The 21426-nt window shown below is 43.4% G+C and overlaps 1 protein-coding gene across 34 annotated transcripts in view; it reads left to right on the top strand.

The window, feature by feature from the left end:
- RBFOX2 (RNA binding fox-1 homolog 2) overlaps window positions 1-19995 on the top strand; it is a 272039-nt gene extending 252044 nt beyond the window's left edge. For 13 of the 34 annotated variants that reach the window (XM_079141627.1, XM_079141629.1, XM_079141654.1 and 10 more), the window contains 5 exons: window positions 3268-3307; window positions 8068-8099; window positions 12039-12127; window positions 12542-12614; window positions 14533-19995. In XM_079141627.1, the coding sequence (XP_078997753.1) occupies window positions 3268-3307; window positions 8068-8099; window positions 12039-12127; window positions 12542-12614; window positions 14533-14587 (289 nt within the window). In that variant the 3' untranslated portion in view covers window positions 14588-19995. The other 21 variants (XM_079141639.1, XM_079141632.1, XM_079141628.1 and 18 more) reach the window with 7 other exon arrangements.
- The last annotated feature ends 1431 nt before the right edge of the window (window positions 19996-21426 follow it).

The following is a 21426-nucleotide window of genomic DNA, read 5'->3' as shown; positions in this document are numbered from 1 at the left end:
AGGCCAGCACAGGCGCCTCCTCGTGATTTCACTGCCTGGGTGGTGAGCGCAGAGCTAGTTACCCACAATGGATTTGCTTTCTTTGTAGGAAATGGATTCAAAGAGGTTAATTCAAAGATGAACCAAGTCCAATTGAATCAAGGGAGGAAGGGAGAAGTAGGAGGATTGAACTGCAGTTGGCTTCTGAAGGATGTAAAACAGCTGCTGCAGCTGAGCATCCTTCACCCTTTGGTTTTGCGTGGAGGGTGTCTCATGCAGTGGAATGATTCCATAGCAACAAATAAATCCTTTGCTATTGAATGGGGAGAAGGAGTGAAGATAGTAGGCTTGTTTTTAGTTGTTTCTCTGTGTCAACCTAAAATGTATATTTTTATAAAGAATGGACTTTTATTAGTTAGTTGTACCAAGGACTTTCTCTCTTCAAAGATGTGACATTTCTCTTCTTCATCTTTTCTCTGCCTGTGACAGGTTTTTTCTGTATTCTTATGAAGAAATAGTGGCAGAGAAGCCTGTTAGCTGCTACTTAGTTAAAATGTAAAGGGAAAGAGCCTCCTTTTATGTCCTTTCTGATAGCAAAATTGGCTTCACCTGGAGGTGTACTAATTTAACATTCATTCATTCATAGACCAAATGGACATACCATTAGGAGTCCTCCATGCCACAGAATTAAAGCACTTTTGTTAGACCAGGCAAGTATGCATGTTGAAGTGGGCAGGCTCCAAAAAACACTGGAAGGGAACTGCTACAGAAAGTAACTTTTGTTTGCAACCTATAGATGTTTAAATCCCATGCATTCCATCATCTCCATCTTCTGCCATGACTTTTAATTTTATCCTTTTTCTCTCAACTTGACCTTTGACCTTCAACCTCTGACATCTCGTTAAAGAAGTAAATAATGATACAGTATTGTTTCATCAAGAAATATTCAAATGAAACATAAAAATAAGCCTTTTGAAAGTTTCGCACCAAGGAAAATTTGTCCATGAAGTGCCTTCCATTTCAATCCAAAAATGTTTATTGTCATGTTTTCAAAAAGAAACTACTCAGAGAAACATGGGACTTCCTTATTTTGTAACCTTCTTGAGTTACTTTATAAAGTGGTTGAATTCATTCCTGTTCAATGTAGGTCATTTCAGTATATTGGCCAAACTTGAGAGCCCATTCTCTACCAAGTCCGTGTCAGGTAGATATTTGATCAAAGGTATTTTATCTTTTATGTCTAATCACATCAATTTCTGTGCATTACATTGAACTAATTTCCCATGTTTTCTTTTTTATTAACTAAACCACCTGTTTACATGGAAGATGGCAAGGAATAAGTCCAGTATTTTATGGGGAATGGCCTAAAATTGCTTTTCAGCTTAGTAAACTAATTCCATCATTAATCATTTGTTCTCGCCTCCTTGTGGCATTTGATACAGGATATATTGGAATCCTTCTAGAATTTAGTTGAATATTCTCATTAAGTCATTTGATGCAGAGCAAAATGTATTTGTTTTTGTTGCCAATACTCTTCTCTGGAAGGAATGTCTTTAATCTTTCCCTACATCCCCTTCCTGAAATTGCTGAAGGTTAAGTAGTTACCATTTGACTTCAGTGCTTTCCATTTTATCAAATTCCATTGCACACAAGTCTCCTTACTAAAATGCAATGGAGAGACAGATGTCTGTCTAATTGAGTCTTAACTGCAACTGGGCAGACAAGACTTGTCTAAATGATCATCAGAGAAGAGTGTGGTTTGCCTTTTATGTAGTACAAAGAAAGAGCATATCTGGGGCACTGAAAAGTGTGACGATAGTGTCCCGTAAAGGCAACAAAGGTCTTTGGAAATGAAAATCAGACACTTTTTAGCCACATACAGAAACAGGTCACTTCATCTCTAAATTAAAAATATAATTCTATGCCCTTATTTGCCGGCTTGCTCATTGTAACAGAAAGTAGTAGTAAAAATTCCCATCTTATTTAGTTGAATAAACAAACAAACAAAAAAAAAACAGATAACCTAATTTAAAACAGCCAAATCTTGACCTAACAAATATGAAGAAAAAAAATCTTATCTTTTATCTCTGCTGCTGTTTCATGTCTTTTGGTCCCAAAGTAATGTTTTTGGGGAAGTCTGTATATGCTAAAATACCTTAAAAGATTGGACAGCTATAATGAAGAATAATGATGTAGTGTTGCTCTAGGTTTTTTCCTTTTTTCTTTTTTAAGGAAAAAAGAAAGACTCACATATTGTTTGACGCAAATTCACTATCTAAACAAGAAAATAGTCCCTTCTGTTCCTAACCAGCTACCTTCTCAGTTTTATTCTTTTAAATAAGACAGGATGATCCTTGGTCATGCCCAGAACTTCAGTTATCAATTATATTTTTTCAGAATTCCATGCATATTTTTATGGTCAAAAAGGAACCCTTAAAATCTTCCAGTTACTCCTTCCCACTCTGGATTATATTGTTACTATCTGGGATCCCCACTGCACCTTTCAATTCTTGGACCTTGGACCAATCACCTTAACCTTTAGCTCATTATCTCTGCTTGTGAAAGCAATGCATTGTGGGTATTTTTGGTTGTTTTTCTTTTTTTTTTTTTTTTTTTAATTACATTTCTCTGTTTACTTTGGTCAGAATTGATTGACTTGTTTTTCTGAGGTGTTGCATTGGTTCTTAAAAATGCTGAATAATAATACTTTGCATGCTTGTGTGATCAGCCAAATCTTATCGCATGTCTAATGTGCAGGGTAAAAAGCAGGTGATGTATGGATATCAGAAAAAAATTAGATTTTACTACAGAACTGAAAACAAAAGCCTAAACATAATTTTGAAAGCTACTTTGCACACAGGTCTTGTCCTGATGGAATTCTTTGGGTTCACTTTTTTCATGTTAAACCTCTCTTCACTTCCATCTCCCTTGGTAAGCCCTTTAAAGAAAAACTTTCTCCTTAGGGCAAACTATTTTTAAAAATACTCCAGGTACAAAATGTTGATGGTTCCAGTGCGGTGATTTTGGATAGCTACAGCAGCTGTCCCAGCGGGCTGCTCACTGGAGCTCACTCCAGTTTCGCATGCCTTGTCTCCCCCGCATGCTGGAGCTGTGTGCTGAGCATGTGCACTTTTTCTCAGTGATTTGCCACGGCCCAAGCCCAGTGTACGTATTCATACATCACCTGCCTGTGTAGAGCGCATGTGCATGCTGCCGTCCTCAATAACCGGAATGTGTTTCTGTTCTTTTGTTTTTTTCGTTTTTTGTTTTTGTGTGGATTTTCTGCAGTGTGGTTTACCAGGACGGATTTTACGGTGCTGACCTCTATGTAAGTACACACACTGGGGCCTTCTCGACCCCATCCCCTGACAAGCCAGCCTTTTTTTTCTGTTTCTTTGGTTTGGTTTGGTTTGGTTTTTGTTTTGGTTTTTGTTTTTAATATAATTTGTTTAATTTTTATTTCCTTTTTCCTTGTGGAGATATATATATATATATATTTATATATTTAAGAATGCAAGCATGCTTCTCTGCCACTGCGCTTGCCCCTGGGTGCAAAACCTGAGCCTTTGGGTTTCCTGATCATTGCCAGGGTCAGTCTACTGGACATATTCTTTTCCCTTCCCTATGCCCACAGATGTTCTGTGTATCTCTAATTTATCGTTGAGATGATCAGCAGGTTTAAAGTCTTATTACTGCCGTATCATTTGCACACATAAATAATAGGACTAGCTTAGCCTTAAACCAACTCTACCTTTTCTGCTTTTCTTCTCATTTCACATCCCTCTTTAGATCATTAGAGCTTTGATTTTTTTCATAGATGGCCATAAACTTTCTGGACTGTGTGATTTCTGATTTTACCTTTGAGAACATATACTGGTGAGAGTGACCTAGGGGACTGATGCCAGTGGAGAGTGTGCAGGGAGAGGTTCCCAGGTAGTCACTGCTTGACCTTTCTTGGGCCCAAGAGCCACAATCACTAGGTGTCTTTTCTTAAAAGCCAGAAGGGGAAATAGTGGCATAATTAATAACCTAGACTCTTCCTGTGACCACTACATAAGATTTGTTGATTCTTCCAGCTACAGTAACACTTAACCCATCATTTAAACTGTCTGACAATAGCCAAAGTTCCATGATTGGTTTGTCACATATTATTTAAAAGATGGACAAAGTGACCTAGCCGACAGAGTGAAAGTTTTTGTGTTTCTCAGTCATTAGAAAACAATTGTGTAGGAAAAACTTGCCAACATGAAATGTCAAAATAGCCCAGAAACATTTTTTCCACTCTCACTTCCCAAACCTACAGGCAGACCTTTTCTTGTGAGCTATTTCCGAAGGCTGCCAGAGATTCTCTAGTGGTCTAAAGAAGCTGATGCCTTTATGATGCACTGGGAGGCTTCCTGTACTGCAGGAAGTGGAGATGGGATCAGGCCATCCTCTGTGGTGGCCCTTGGTGGAGCAACTGCTTAAGAGTCTTAGCCATGATTTAGACCAAGCCCCTAAGTTCATAGATACATTTCTTAGGTCGTGACTTGCCAGGAATGACATAAATTTATTCATACAAGCGATTGTAAAACCCTGCTAATTCAGATTTCATTACCACTCTTTGTACATTAATTAAAACCCACCTCTTTCCTCAGAACGTTTATAAGAAGTAGTGAAAAGTATCTCTTTTCTCATGTTCACAGTTAAACTTGAGGATTGGGGAATCTGTCTGCCCAAATTACATGTTTACACGATGTCAGCATGTATGTTCTCCCATGCACATTGGTACCCATATTCTCATGAGACTCACCTTTGTGTTGTTTTATTGAGGGCTGGTCTATAGAGCAAGCCTGTCTAATTCAGTAATTTCTTAAATCCATTTTTCCTCTCTAATGTCTTTAATGTACTTACTAAAGTACAGCCTACCTCTGACTTATGAAGAATTCCCTACTTTCACCTTAAGTCAACCAGTTGAATATTTGTTTACAGTTCTCTCATTCCTTAGTCTAGAATATAGAATTTTATTTGAGTTAGTTTTCCTGTCCATGTCAAGAAAATACTCTTGATATTTTTTTTAATATCTTAACTGGATTACCTTATGGAGCTAAACAAGTAATTAATTCAGTGATCTGGCCAGAATTGTTTTTTCTTTTTTTTTGCCAATGGTCCTTTGTTGATTAAAGTACTCAGTAGAAATGGAATTATCACTCCTTTGTTCCTATCTTAAAGCAGATTTGCTTGGAGAAAAAAAAAGTCAGTCACTAGTGCTGAGACAGCATCCAAGCCCTTTAGCAAGAGAGGAGCCGTCGTAGGCAGCTGTTGAGTCAGGCCCGTGGTAACTGCAGCTGTGGAACCGGGTGGTGCCGGTTCCACGTGCGGCAGCGAAGGGTGCTTCTCACAGACAGACGAAAAGCGATCGCTGGGCCTTGAGTTTGTTCTGCTCTCTCTGTACATTTTCTTATCTGTGGAAATCTGTCAGTACACATTTAGTTCTTTTTCCTCAGAAATTCACATTAGAATAGAAAGGACGGCGGTTTCTCTGTGTAAAAAGCGCACTGAGCAAGTGCCTGCAAAAACATGAGGGAGAAGAGTTTAGTCTGCTTATGTTGTGTTAATTCTGAAGGGTGTTTTAAGTCCCTTTCCTGTTCCCTCTTAGTGATCTTGTGGCCATTTTCTTCCTTTCTGTTTCTTTTATGGCTCACTGTTCTCCAGAGAACCCATCTGCCAGTTGTGTCCATGGTTTTGAAAGAGACCTGCAGGGATAGGGTTGGGGAGAAGCAGACAGATTGTGTCCACTCCTCCCCGCTCCTCTTTGCCAAGCAGAACAGGCACAGTTCACCCTACTTCACCTTCTAAGTGGGATAACCAACTGCTCCTGATTCTCATCCTGTGAAAAGCATGCTTGCATCCAAAGGAAAGAAAAGGCTGGTGGCCCCATGGTGGGCTTTTTGTATGATTGTTTTCCTTCCACAGCTGTGTTTTTTGAACTGCTCTTCCTGTGTTCTGTTATAGAATAGTCTTACAGGAACCAATCATTAGCGCTAAAATACCTCAGGTAGGAGTGCCAGTGTGACCTGCCAATCAATCAGATTGTGGATTGCAGTGAAAAAATTGAATTATACTAACCATTCCAGCTCCACGTTAGAGATGGGAACAGAGGCTTTTTTGGATAATCAAGACTTGTGAGCGTGTGATCTGAGCCCTGCTACCTCAGCAGAGCACACAGTCATATTCCACACACATGGCACTTCCTCCAGAATTAAGTGCTCCTGCCCCATTGCCACACATCTGCACCAGGTGTGTTTATGCACGGTCCCATCACTGCTGCTTCTTTTAGTTTGTCAATCACATTTGCCCGTAATATTTAAGCTGATCTTTTTTTGTTGGAAATCTAAGCAGCTGGGGACATTTTCTTATAAATGTGAAAAGGGAGGAAGTAGACCCCTGTCCGAGTGGGACTTATTTGAATCCGAGATTGGGCCCTGTTATGAGATCCTAGTAATCGAACCAGGTTGGACTTGGAGCCAATCCTTTGCCTTCCCCTGTAGCTTGTCCTTTTCCTTGGGAAGATCAGTGAGTTCATTTGGGTAACTGCACTCCTTTCAAGATGTGTTGATAGCTGAGTGCTAGTAGTGAGAACACAGTCAGTGGCTCTTAATACAGTTACTTTATTCATGTGATTCCCCAAGATTTTGGAAATGAAGCAACGTGGAAAGACGTGGGATAGCAAAGTATTTGACAGGTTTGGTTCAGTAAAGAACTTCTCCCATCTATCATAGAAGTTGTAAGTTGAAGATGTCAAGTTAATCACCACAGTTTCTTCCTTTAGCCACAGTTTCAAACAATAACAAGATAGAATTTAAATCTACTTTTCAAAGTAGATAGATCTTTTAAGAACAGTAACCATGTTACCATTATTATAAGTTTCTGTTTTCTAGTCTGTGTTATTCACATTTATTCAAAGATGCCACCTAAGAACTCGGGGTGTTCCTTAGAGCAGTGGCTCTCAGGGGTGTCAGGAGGCAGGGAGGTAAAAGAGGAAGTTAGAGTCCCCTAGAAACAAATGAAATGATCCCCAGAGGCCCAGAATTCAGCTCCTGCCAACTGCAATAGAACTCTGCTCTGCTGTGGTGATCTGAAGTATCACACCTATTGTTCCCCTCCCCCTAGGCACTCACCTCGCTGTGTGATCTAGATACTATGTGGAGGTGACAGGCTTTCATTTTGTCTGCTGGTCTTGAAACACACACTCTCAGTGTCACATAATGTCATTGTCTTTCAGGTAGAAAGAAGGTGTCTTGACATCACATGCTCACCAAAGTCCTGTTTTAATGTAAACCTCAAACAAAAATGTAATAGAACGAAAGGCAAGGTTAAAATTAAAGACAAGCCGAAAGTTTACCAGTGTGAGATGAAATTAAGGTATACAGACAGATGTCAGGTCTAGGAGGGGTGACATTTAGAACTAATTTGTTTTGTTCTGATTTGAAACACAGCTGCAGAACTGTGCAGAATTGCAGAAGAATCATGCAGTGTGGCAACCTTGTCAAGTTAATTAGATGATAAACTGATTCAGAGTAGAAGAGACAACCTGAGGAAGTGACATTGAACTATGAAACTCTTGAGGCTTGCTTAAACAGATTCAGAGGGCATTGCAGAAAAAAATACTAAAGGCAACAGCATTTTTCTTTGAAAATGCTGGAAGTCAAAGGCACAGAGCTATGTTATGAATGTGTAAAAAAATAAAATTCTTCAGTACAGGAATGGTCCTGGAAGAACACTGGATCAGACTAGGCGCCTGTTCACAGGGGGCGAGCAAGCAAGCGAGCATGTGGGTCCCGGCCGGAGTATGCTGTCAGGGTCAGGCAGGTCGGAAGAGGAGCCAGGTAGCATTGGAAACATCAGGAGTCATTCAGAATGAATCGCAAAGGGAAAAGAAACTGATTATTTTTCAAGGGGCAAGAGTGTATTTGAATCGGGCTTAGCCAAGCCAAATTTATACAGTTCTCAGAGTTCCAAAAAGCTGTCTGTGTGTGCCCTCCTACATCAGGGTGTGCTGTGGCCATGCTAATCCCCATTTTTTGTTTTATTTCAAATCACACACAGATAGAATCTGCAAACTGCTTCAGATCCAACAGGTCTGATTGTGTGTAAATACATTATGTCCTTTTTAATTTTTATTATTAATGGTTGCTTCAGTTTTGCATCAGTGCATGGTTAAAGCAATACACATCAGCTATTCATGACTTCATATCTCCAAATGAATTATTTCTCCTCTTTTTTTGTTTGTTTGTTTGTGCAGTCAGCTGAAGAAATGTTAACATCTCACTCTAAATCTCTCAGTGGAGTCTCTGTTCCCTTCTCTGATATAACAGATGGGTTACTGCTTGTTATGATTATTAACATTGTGGTGTGGGCCAGGGCTAGGGTGGGCAAGGTTCGCTCTTCCTCCGGGCTGGGGGCAGTCGTTAGGGTATGGAATGTTAACTCAGTGGTGACTGACTGTTCCGTAACGCCAGGTCGTTGTGGCTGCACGCTCTAGTAATCGAGGCTGTGTACTTCACCGAGCTTGTGGTAGAGCGTAGGGCAACCGCTGTCCCAAGAGAATGCTGGGATAGATAGAGTTAGCCAGTACAGTCTGAACGTGGTGACTTTGCTGGTTGTTTTAGCTCCAGATGTTGGCATGCTTAGTTTTTAATGTGATTAATAAATGTGGCGCCATATCCCCTCCCCACGCCTGAACCCTCTCTCTCCTACCCCCTTCCCACCTTGTTCTTTTTTAAAAACTTAAGAAATAGTAATGAAAACCGTGGTGTTTCAAACTGCACTTTGTTCTCATGTTCTATAAAACCTTCAGATCTGCTGGCAGAAGGGAAAGTTGAAAAAACAACTTCTCAGCCTGAATCTTTGTGCACTCAGAACTCCAGACTACAAATACATAGATCTGGATTTTGCCCTGCATTTGGGGGAATATATTTTGTTGAATAACCAATTTCAGCAGCAACAGAAATACTTTGGAGTAAGAATATGTATCTAAGAGGAATAAATCTGTGATAGACAAGTTTCCTTATTTGGGGGTAGTCACTGGTGAGTTACCTGTTAGTGTGGTGGCTGGGACTTGTCCCTCCTGACTCAGCCCTTCTTGCAGAACTGCTCCTTCCTGCTGTAATCACCTAGGCACTAGGAGAGTGGGGTTGATGAAGGGTGATGTGCTTTTTAAGAAAACCGTACGGACATAGTTTTTCCTAGTTCTGAAGCTCCTCATGAGCCTTCTCTTGTCCTATTTTTCTGAACTTGAATCACAGAGAGCCTCATGAAATTCAGACTCCAGAGTCAGAGTTTCACTTAGAGGGAAACTACTGCAGGTAGAGGCTGTGCATTTCCTTCTCTATCTGAAGGAAGACTCTCCCCAGTCTAATCTGTTCTGAATTGTTTTGGTTAGCAGTGACATCGCTCCTAAGGGCCTCTGACTTCTTGTACACCAAGAAGTACATAGCCCCAGTATCTCCAGTCAGGCTTCCTGGGGGTCAGGCCCAGAACATAAGGACCTCAGAATTCTTTAATGAGAATCTCTGTCTCTGCCCTAGGAGTATGCCCCTGTTCGAAAATGCTTTCATGCATTAATCTGGCCTTAACTGCTTTTATTTTGAAAGAGTATTTTGGTGTTTGAAAAAAAATACTAAAGAGACAAATCACATATTGCTGAATTGACCTATTTACAAAAAGCTTCACTGCCAGGCATGTTGGCACACGACTGTAATCCCAACAGCTGGGGAGGCTGAGGCAGGAGGATTGCAAGTTCAAAGCCAGCTTTAACAACTTAGTGAGACCCTAGGCAACTTAGCTCATCTCAAAATAAAATATAAAAAAAGGGCTGGGGATATGGATCAGTGGTTAAGCGCCCCTGTGTTTAATCCCTGGTACAAAAGAAAAAAGTTTTACTAAAGGTAGCCCTGCTTTAGACTTGGCACTGGCTGTAATTCTAAACTAATGGAACCATCTCTAGTTACGATATTTGAGTCTTTAGGGTTCAGTTAAAATTTCAACCATAATGATTAACTTTTTATTTAGCAAATGCTTTTGCTGCTTCATGTCTTCTTTAGAAGCTTCAAAAAAGAAGTAAAGAGATCTTAGTGAGCAGTATATTGCAGCCAGGGTACCCAGCTTTGTTCACATAGTCCTGCCTGCCCATTCCCAGAGACCTGTCTAGAATTCTGAAGAGCTGTTGGTCACAACCAGCCCCATAGGGTACTGCCATGTCCCCACCTAGTACAGTTTCATTGACAATGTTTGGTAATATTCATTAGAATCGTCTTATTTTCATGGGTATCTATAGAAGATTCTGCCATTAAGAAGGAAATATTTACTTTTTCAAGTCACTGGAAGAATAAAGGAATAATACATAACTACTGAAAATCAGTTCAGGATTTATGTATATATTATAAATATATATATTATAAATATATATATATTTTATACACATACACACACATACACATCTATGTATGGTGGTGACTTCATATATCAAAAAAGAGTAAAGGGAATTTTTCCTGACCTTGCAGTTTCTTTAGGTAGAGAAAACATGAATTGCATAAGATAGATGCAAAAAGCTTTAGAAGCCCATAAAAATCATAGGTATTTCCAAAGTAAAATTTAGCAGGAAGAAAAGAAAGAAGATCGAAACGTCTGCATCAAGCAGCAAAGAAGAACAAGCACCCCACTAGAAAACACTTGCTCTGATCCTAAGGAGCGACACAGAAGTCAATGTGGCGTTTCTTTTGTAGATTGATCAAAATCTGAACCTTTGAAGGAATGCAAAGTAGAAAGTTTCAGATGTCCCTGAGAAATGCATGCACTTAATCTATGGAAATAAAATGGTTGTGCTATTTATTATTCACTACTGAATTGATGTCCATGTGGACCAATTGAACAGCTGTTTTTTTTGGTAATAAAAGGGCAGTAATAAAAATTTGCAACTGAATTAAGTTGAGGTAAAAAATAGATGAATTCTCAAGGGGTAAAGAAAAACAGAGCTTGCCACTTTTTACAGTGGCCTGTCTCGTGGGGCATTTGTGGGGATTGTCTTTGAATACTTCCTGAAGGAACTAGTATTTCCCCAGACAGTGAAAACCTGTGAGTATTTGTTTCACCTAAACAGGTGAAATCTCAGGCTCTCATGGTTTGAAACTCCTTAGGACTGAGAGGATCTCTGAACCATTGGAAGGAAGACTCGAAAGTGCCTGCTTGAGACTAGGAATCGCAGTCTCATTTAGGGAGGGAAAATAAATGCAGTTAAATGCCTTGGAGAAGGGGCTCCAAAGCTGTTGAAAGCCAACCAAAGGCTCCCAGGCCATTTGTGGTCTGGTTTGCCACAGTGTGAAACGTAGATTGGTCAACTTTTTCTATAAAGGGCCAAGTGGTAGATAAATATTTTTGGTTTTTTTTTAGCCATACAGTCTCTGTCACAACAACTTCAAAAGACAGGTGGCAAACTGCATTAGCTCACAGACCAAAGTTTGCCAACCCTGATCTACTCTGTCCTTTGCTTTTAAATACTACCTGGTCATTTGTGCCTCTTGACAAGTGGCCTGGGCCAGATGCAGCAGAGCTCTGGGTCATACCTTCCTGTTCTGTGCTGTGGTCCCGAGTAATGAACTAGCCCAGGTGTGCATCAGACTCGAGGTTGACACACAGAGATGGAGCTTATTTTAACTCTGTAATTCACATTTGTTGTCAGTTGGAGTTCTCCCAACATTCCATGAACATTTTCCCTGTTGAAAGTTCCAACAAAGACTGAAGAAAAGCAGGTCCAAAATCACATCTTTATCTTTTTAAATTAATAGATATTACCTGTATATCTTATTTTTGTTACTGTCAAAAGTGGAAGCAAATTCCTTCTTAATTTCTAGTAGGAGAGTAACATGCAGACTGATGCAGTTTGAAACATTTCCTTCCCATGTGTGTCTGTGTTCGTGTCTGGCCCCGTGTCTACACATGTGTGTCTGCGTGCAGGTGGGTGTGTGTGAAGCTGCCCGGGGGAGAGGTATCTGTAAAGTCAGTTCTCTTCTCTCCTGTAGGGTGGATATGCAGCCTACAGATATGCACAGCCTGCTACTGCAACCGCAGCCACCGCTGCTGCAGCCGCTGCAGCCGCTTACAGCGACGGGTACGTAAAGAGCGCCTGCACCTGCCACAGCAGCACCACCTCTTCCTCCTTCCCCATGTCCAGAGTAGCCCTGTCTCCTGAGCCTCCTGCCAGCCTGACTTTTCTGCAGCCTACCATTCACGACCTCTACATGCCAAAGCATGAGCCCCTGACTCCCTCTCTTCTTTTTCTACTTGAGCCGCAGCTACAGCCTCCCTCTTCCTCATTTCCAACTCCCTTCTTTCCATTTTAGAGAAGACCTTGAGAATTTTTTAGTTACTGAGTTCAAGGGTAGAAATGGAAAGGTTTTTTCCATTCTGCCAGTTTTCCTGTTAACAGTCCAAGTCAAGTACCTCACAAGACTTAGCACAGTACACCCTTGAATTTAGACCACAGTCTTTTCTGCCTCTCTCTGATTGTGCTTCTTTCTTCCAGTTACGGCAGGGTATACACAGCCGACCCCTACCATGCCCTTGCCCCTGCCGCTAGCTATGGAGTTGGCGCTGTGGTAAGTTCATACCTTTTTACTTAAACTGTTTTAGTCCTTTTGACTTTTAGCCACAGATTGTAAAAGATCTAGGGAAGTAGTATCAAAGCGACTATGTTTCTGGAAATTTACCGTCTTCATCTGTGTGCTTCAGAATTAACCACATGGCCTCTAAGGACGGCAGGAAAGAATGGATGGTGACCATCTGCCCTGGGAGGAATAAGGGATTGGATTGATATTTTATATTGGTTCTAATGTTGGGTACAAACTGGTGGTGTAGCTTTATTGATGAACATTGGGACACTTGGAAATATAAAGCTCTGTTTTTGCAGTAAGCTTTCCAAAAAGCTTAATGTATATAATTTCAATTACAGATGCCAGAACATGTCTCTACTGTTCTTAGCCTTCTGGTAGATAGTACTAGGAGTTGCCAAGTAAACACCAAATGAGAATATGTTATCAGTAACAGATGTGGCAGAGCATGGTGTTTCATGGAGGTTCATAGGTCCATAGAGTTTGTCTAGAATGTTCCACCCTACCCCAAGTTCCCCCAGCAGTGCTACCAACTGGGACACACTGACTATGGCCATTCCATACAGATGCTGCTGCTGCCAGGCACTCTCCAGTCCAGGGGGCATCTAGGCGCAGTTCCTTTGGACACAGGCACAGTTACCTGAGAGAGGCAGAGTGAGGTGTAAAAGTTAAGGCATGAAGCCTGCTGGTTCTCACATTGAATTCCTACTGACAGAGTTTGGGGAAGGAGGAAGTGGGTTCTTCAGGGACTGTGTGGTTAGACCTGAGGTAGAAACGACAATACGAAGATAGTAATGGAAGGTCCTGAGGTTTTATTTAGTGCCAAATGATAAAACTCATATATTAAAAGAATCACCTCAGGAAAAATATACTCCTGGGGAACTTCTCCTTGAGAAAAATAAACCAGCCAGGTGCATTGGCACACACTTGTAACCAACTGCTTCGGAGGCTGAGGCAGGAGGATCACAAGTTCAAGACCAACCTAGGCAACTTAGCAAGGCCCTGTCTCAAAAAAATAAAGGGCTGGGGATGTAGCTCAGTGGTAAAGTGCCCTAGGTTCAGTCCCCAGTACTGCAAGAGGAAAAAAAAGAGAGAGAAAGGTGCCATCGGATAAAGCCAGTTGATAAACAGCCTCATGGTGTATAGTTGGCTCTTTCGTATCCGTGGGTTTTGTTTCCGTACAGTCAACCATAATATTGGAGGGGCAGGGATTGTGTCTATATTGAATGGGTATGGACTTTTTTTTCCTTAGTATTATTCCATAAACAATATAGTATAACAATGACTTACATAGCATTTACCTTGTATTAGTTATTATAAGTAATGTAGAGGGAGTGTGTAGGTATATGCAGATGCTAAACTGTTTTATATAAGCAACTGGAGCATCTGCAGATTTTGGTATCCATGCATAGTCCTAAATCAGTCCTCCACGGACACCAGGGGGACAACTGTAATTCATAGTTGAAAAATTGACTTAAGTTTGAACGCAGCATCTCAACCAGGATGTCACCACACACGCACAGATGGTGATCAGAATGACATGCCCTAGCTGGTGCCGTTGCAAGGTCGGGACTATGGTGGTGCGTCAGGTAGACAGACACGTACTCAGGAAGAGCACTCTATTTGCAGAACTAGTTTTGGACTGGATCAAGTTTCCCTTCTGTGCTGATTCACACGAATAATGAATTAAACTGTCCTCACTCTCCTGGAAACCAGGCGCTCAGCTGTGATCATGCTGGGCTCTGGTTGGAGGGCCTTGGGCCAGAAGTGGCTTCCTGATTACTGCCCCACTGCTCTGAGGCCACAGTGAAGTGATTTTCCTGGTTCCTTCTCAGGACAGGTGTCTTCATTTTTAATGCTTCTGTCATCAACCTTTTAATTATTTTTATGTCTTTGATTATTTCAGGCGAGTTTATACCGAGGTGGCTACAGCCGATTTGCCCCCTACTGAAGTGACGTGAGACCCCCTGCAAATGGGACAGCCCCCAGTTCATGAGGCCTGGCTATTGCAATATTTACTAGTAGAGGAACTCTATAGCAAGATGAAGAGGAAAGCAAACAAACAACAAAAAAAAAAAACAAAAAAAAAAAAAAAAACAAAAAAAGAGAGAATACTTTTTTATACCTCACTATGTTCTTTGAATATGTATTTTTTTCCTTTAAATTTCTGCCTTTAATTCTTTTGTTCCAAAGATTGTGCATTTTTTTCTTTTTTTTTTTTTCTTTTTTTTTAACTGTGGTAAAAAAAAAAAAAAAAAGATAATGCATTTCCATGTCTGTATGTCCGTGCTTAGCTTATTCTATCAATCACGGAGAGGCAGTTAAGAGGAAGGAGAGACTTTAGGAGCTGATAAATGCATCTGATCAGAAGTCAGTAGACAGGATCACCAAAGTGTATCGGTGCTGAGTGGCTGGGGACGAGCAGTGGAAGAGATCTTTCTGCAACAGCATATATTCTTCTGGTCTTCTGAATTTCTGGTCTTTGGCAGGCGGTTCTGATTGGCTGTGGCTGGAATCCACATGCCACTAGATAGGAATTTGTGCTTGCAAAGCAGGAGAATTAAAAAGACATGTTCCTCTCTTCCCTCCTGTCTTCTCCATCCTTTTTACAATCATCTTACATGCACAGGCTGAGACAGTTGGCATAGTTTTTGGAATTATAGTATCGATATTTCCAAACATGCTCTCAGACTGTGGATAATAAACACCTCATTAGGAAACCGATCTCAGAATGAACTCTGGAGTATGAAAAAGCTCTGGAGTATGAAAAAGCTCATTTTCCTGTCCTATAATCCTGGCAGGGCTTCCTGCTGGACTTCCTTCCCTTTAATTGAACCACAGCTTAGCTCATCTGTTCTTTTATTAACATGCTGCTCCCATGTCCTCAAGATTCAGGAATTTAGGACCCAGGGACAGAAGAATGAATAGCCAGTGGCCAGATTTCCCCAGGCATCTGGGCACAGCTTGAGGATTAGAAGTACACATTGTTAAGAGCCATTAAAGAGGATGTAGAGGAGAAAAGGCATATTAGAAGGTCTGATATCCTCATCTTTTTCTTGCATCAGAAAGTCAGTACAAAGTATAAAAAACATAAAGAATTTGTTGGGGAAAGATAAGGCACCAAACCCTTGGGTCGGCTGTCCCTGGATGTTTCGGTGATGAGGACATGGAGGGTCAGTCAGAGGCACTTTGTACTTGCTCCAAAGCCATAGGAATTTTCATCTTCCAGAGCCTCTGTGAGTCACCTCTGTATCCATAGACACCAGCCCTCATGGCCATTCCACCCAGCTTCTCATTATCCTCCAAAGACACCAGCTGAAAACCTGGTCCATTTGGTGTAGTCAACACTACAGGACACAAAATCCAGAGCCCACATTGGAAGGAGGGTGACATGGCTAGGGTCTTCCTGCAGGGCCCTGGGGGGGAGTCCCTGAGGTTGCTGCCTGGCTTCAGTCTTATGCCACCGAGGCTGGGAGGACTGACTCTCTCCCAGCTCTTTGGTGTGACATAGACAAGTGCCCTCCAGCGTTTCCAGAATAAGGCATTAGGAAATGGAACAGCACTCTCTGCTGGGCTCCCTGGCTGGCTCACATGGTACTAGGGTGACCTTGCACCCAAGGGATAGCTGCTGAAGGGAGTCGTTCAGAGACATGGCGCTTCTGCTCTGCTAGGTTTGCATTGGGTTTGTATTCTGTCTCCTGCCTCCACACGTGTTCTTGGCTGATAACCGATTCATGTCCCTGAATTAAAATGGCTGACATGTGACAGCATCAGGCAGTCTTTGTGAGCAGAGTGATGTGTCTGGGAGGGCCCTGGCCTGTCGTGTGTGACACAGATCTTCTCCCCTCTGCTCTCCTCCCTGGAACCTGGCAGTGGTGGGGAGGCTGTGCCTGGAGCGAGAAGAGATGGCAAGGAAGCCGGAGATCTCGATGCATCACTGTTTCTGGGGAGCACGTAGAATAGGGACAGATCGGCCTGTTATAGGATCCCTCCCCTTGAGCCAAAGTTTGGTTTGTTGCTGTTAGAACAATTTTTGTTGTATGTATATAAATATTTCAGTTAGAGGAAGGGGGATGGGATATGGGTCGCAGTTGCAGGGAACGGGGGCAGGGAGGGGTTTTCTTTCTGTTGCTTTCCTTTTGAGGAGAACTTTTGCTGACTAAAGAAATAGAAATTTGGGGTCCTGTTCAGTAAGGGCCATTCTTGCAAATTGGCAAGCCACTTAGCCCAGTGGAGACTAGGCCAAATCCTCAATGGTTGTATGCACAGCAGGAGGAGAATAGGGGAATGGGTTTGAGAATGTTTCTCTTCTTTTTCCCTAGACAGAAATAAGGATGACGGGCCAGGTGGAGAAGGCAGCTCCCACCGCCCTGTCAAGAGGCGGGCGCTGGAGGTGAGGGACTGTGTGCACTTCAGCTCAGCTGGTTCTGGCTGAGGCCCCAGGCAAGCTCCGCTTTCCAGTGGGTTCCGCCGCACTTCCCAGATGCTCTCCAGGGCCCACTGCCGCGGCTCCAGCTTCCTTTTCTAAGAAAGGTTACATGGAATTCTGCTTTTCATGGAAGGGTCTCTACTCAGCATCTGGGTGACCATGTCACCCTCCCACCAACTTGTGAACTACAGTCGCTTCACCAGAGGCAGGTTCCCCAGAGCAGCAGAGCTGGTGCGTTCCTGGACTCTAGTTCTCGGTGGATTCAGAAAAAGTGCAGTTTGGCATTTTGTGAGTTTGTTAGAGGATGCTGGTCGATAATTCCAAAAAACCTTAGTTATGCTGGATCGTAGTACGTGAATGAGTTTTTTCAGCTTTTCTGTAGTTCATGACCTGGACTTTCTATACTAAGCATCTTACTCATAGAAGCTTTTAAACACTACACCTCTTTAAGGTCACCTCTTTTAAGGAGACCTCTAGTGAAACCTTTATCTGACTATCCCTCTTTCAGCCCAGAGAACTAGCCCTAGGTCTTTTCCAGAATTTCTTGTATTAGTTCAACTCCCATGAACTCCGATCCACCATTGTGATTTATCATTTTTAAGGCTCTCAGGTTGTAACAGAACCTACTACCACCATCATCCTCCAGCTGCCTCGGTCTCAATTGAGCCAATAGACTTTCTTTCCTTGAAAAAGAAGTGGACTGGGGCTCAGCTCTTAGTTAAGGGGAGCTGGTGGAGATCTAGCCAGTAGACAGCAGCCAGCGCAGCTTGCCCTCCGCTGCACTGCTCAGGGGCTGACCTGCTCCTAGCTTAGCGTGCTTCGCTAGAGACGCAGCAGAGAAGTCGGCCTTGCCCATCCAGCACTAGTCAGCTTCCAGAGGTGGGGTGGAAGCGAGCCCAAGGATGCGCACCAAGGGCACGGTGAGCCCCTTCCCTTTGGCGGGAGAACTAGACCAGCAAAGGGAGCCTGGAAAGCACCGGCCTTGAAGGAGGGAGGGGATGCTGCTGGGGACCTTTCCCCTGTCACCAGTTCAGCCTGGTTCTCTGCTGCCTACAGCCCTCTAGCACAGTAACATTTGCAGAATTGCAGATTTTCCCCCAGATATTAGGAGGAAAGGGACTTTGGGGGGGTGGGGAAGGGGTTGTGGTGTTTTAAAAGCATACGTTACCTGTTTGCACTGTTTTAAAATAGGAAAAAATAGTGGGCGAGGTGGACATCAGATGTGAACGTGTGTGTTTTTATTTTGTCATGCTCTTGAGAATGTCTGACATTTGTAGTGCACACCAGTGACACTTGCTTCTCTGTTGCATACAACACTCTGTTTTTTGGAAATGTTACTGTCCGAAAGCCTCCCCCTCCCCCTTCCCACGCACATCCTCCACCCTCGCTGTACTGAGCAGCCAGGCAAAGCCATCCACAAGCCAGAGTGAAACAGGGCCCTTTCCAAGCAGGCTCTGGGTGTCCCAGCCAGCATGTGCCCTCTGGGTGACTGAGTGTGGTAGAGTCCCTGTCACCTTCCTTTGAAAATAGCTTACAGACCAGACTGCAGCAGGTGACCACGGTCCTCAGTGAGGCGTCAGCAGCCAGGAGCCTGGGGTGAATGAAGTATTGCCTTGGCTGTGAGAGCCGAGTTCTTATCCTCGTTACCGAAACTGTAGCCAGTTACAGTTTACTCAGGAAAACGGTAGATCAATTCAGCCATGGTAGTGCTGGTTGGCAGGGATTGGTAACCGAGAGAACCGCTCTTCAGCCAAAACCCAGACCTTGCCTGTCAGGAGACTGCCAGACGGGACTTGGGGCTGTTTCTGGCAGGTATATGCATGCTGGTGATGCAGGGTGGTGATGCCACCACCCTGGCAGGCAGAAAGGGAACAGCGATTCTCTTTCCCTCCCCACCCCACCAACACCAGATTCCCAGGGGGTACGTGAGTTTTTGAGTTCTTCAAACAAATGTTTTTGGGTTTGTTTTTTTCCGGGGACTGATAAGTGCTTTAAGCCATGTCCACACCCATCCAGACCCCAGCTCAGTCATTTCCTTGCATTTTCTGTTCACAGTATTCTGTGTGTGCGTGCTTGTTTCGGCAGCTCGTTTTGGCTGTAGTATATATATACACATATATATATATATATATATGTGTGTATATATATATATATATATATCGAGTGATGAATTGATTCTCTTTTTTTCCCTAAGGGACATGGATTTTTTTTTTTCCTTGCGTTATCATTCTGCTTGTGAATAGCTGGAGCCAACCCGGGGCTGACACACGTAAGCTAGGGCTGCAAGTGAGAAGAGGGCCAGCGGAGTATACTTGTCCCCAACAGGCTGGCCTCCCTGAGGCTCTGAGCTTTTCAGTCCAAACCTTTGCAAGGCTCAAAATGCCACAGAACCTCTCCTCTCCTCCCCATGCCGTGACAGGGACTGGGCCAGCCCAACACGCACCATGCAGTTCTCCAGCCCCTCCCATCACCGTGGCAGGACAGGCACCTTTGGGGCACGGGGGCATCCCATGGGATGCTTGTACAGTTGACACCTAGCCTTCTCTCCTTCCCCTCCTGGCCTCCCCCAGAATCACTCCTTAGGACACCCGAGCTGCTTGCCCAGGGTCCTGTTTCCCTGCTAACTCCAGAGAAGCATCCCAGGGCTTTGTGACAGTCTCTAATTCCCGTCCCTTCTTGTTAAGAATCATATTGTATAGTAGCTTTCAGACCATACAGTATTCATTGGGTTACTCCTATTATTATCAAGTAGCTGGAATTGTGAAGGTCGGAGTAGTTAGATCTTTAGCTTTTATTCCTTATTTTTTGTATTACTCTCCATGTGTATAAATTATTGATCATGTTGCTGGCTTTTATAAACTCTCAGCGAAGGAGGAGCACTGGCTCAGCCTTTGCAAATGGTAATGAAGCACTGTTTTTAAATAAAAGAGAGAAACACCATCTTTGGCCTGTGTCTGTCGATCCTGTTTCCCTCATGCCTTCGCCTGAGACTCAGAGATGCATCCTGACTCTCTAAGGTGGGGGAAAAGAAGAAGGAGAGCTGAGACACTTCCTTGTGGAAGACCTGAGTGACCATCTGAGCCAGGCCGCTGCTCTGGTTCTGAAGCTTCGCTTCCTCTGCTCTTCCTCCACTTCTCAGAGGCTGCGCTCCAGGCTCCGTCTGCCTGGGCCTTCCTGGGGGCCTGCCCCCCCAGTCCTCCTGCTGCCTTCCTCACCATCCCTTCAACCTGGGCTTCTCAGCCAGTGACAGTCGAAGGTGACATTCCCATAATTTCCCTTCTGCGTAGACCTGCAATTCCTTCAACCCATTAAATCCTAGGTTTTCGGTCCTGCAGATATTTCTGTGAAATTGACACAGGTGCATAAAAATAGGTTGTGAATCAGTCTAGAGTTTGCTGTATAACTTATTAGCAATAATATTAATCACATCAATATAAATGATTATTATCACTAATCTTATACCTGTTACTTTTCTCAAAAGAATAGAACACTACACACAGGAACATTTATTTCAGAGTTACCATAAGTAGTGTATTTGTTGTCCAATTTAAGTTGTTTAGGTGTTTTTATAAATAGGACGATGGGACTCGGGTCTTCACCCTACAGGCGTCACGTTTCCCATTTCAGGGAGACCTCAGGGCCATCAGGAGCTCCCTGAATGAAGATGTGCTGCCGGATCTGTGAACCTCCTTGTGTTCCACCCATTCTAATGGCGCCCTCCCAGGCAGGTGGCGCCCGCCCCGCCTTGTCGGCCTCTCTTGCCTGGTTAACCTTTGCATTTCCAGAGTCCCAGAGTCCCCTTAGCATTTACTCATGCTTACATCTTCCTGAACATGTTTTAATTTGTCTTCAAGATCCCCAGTTCTCCTTCCTGGCACACTTCTGGAAGTTTCTGACTTGCCCTGTGGCCTGCTGCCCCTGCCTTCTGCCTCCAGTGTGGGGAGCAGCCCCTTCTGATGACAGCTGACACTCCCAGTCCACTTGTTCAGCTGCAGAGTCCTCCCTGGCCCTTTCACTCACATGTCTGACAACGCAAGTGGTGAGGACGGCCACCACTGAGGTCCCAGGCCTGCTGTGCCACAAGTCAGGAGGTCCTTTGTGTGACCCAGGCTGCTAGGAGGAAGAATCAGATCCTGGACCAACGGTGTCGCCGTTTGCATGGTAAAGTTGAAGCTGAAGTGAGGACCCACGTGCCCGTTAGCTGGGTGACTTGCAGACACTGGCATTCATTCCTCACAGTGCCAGGGGCCGGGAAGGCCAGGATGGAGGCGCTGCAGATTCTGTGTCCTGCATTGGCCCATTTCCTGGATCCATAGTCCGTGGGTGGTAGAAGAGCCCAGCCAGCCCTCAGGGCCAAACTGGTGACCCAAT

This window comes from Sciurus vulgaris (genome assembly GCF_902686455.1).
Source record: "Sciurus vulgaris genome assembly, chromosome: 5".
Lineage (NCBI taxonomy): Eukaryota > Metazoa > Chordata > Mammalia > Rodentia > Sciuridae > Sciurus > Sciurus vulgaris.
The sequence above is the reverse complement of the archived record's forward strand: the minus strand, read 5'-3'. Positions and strand labels throughout refer to the sequence as shown.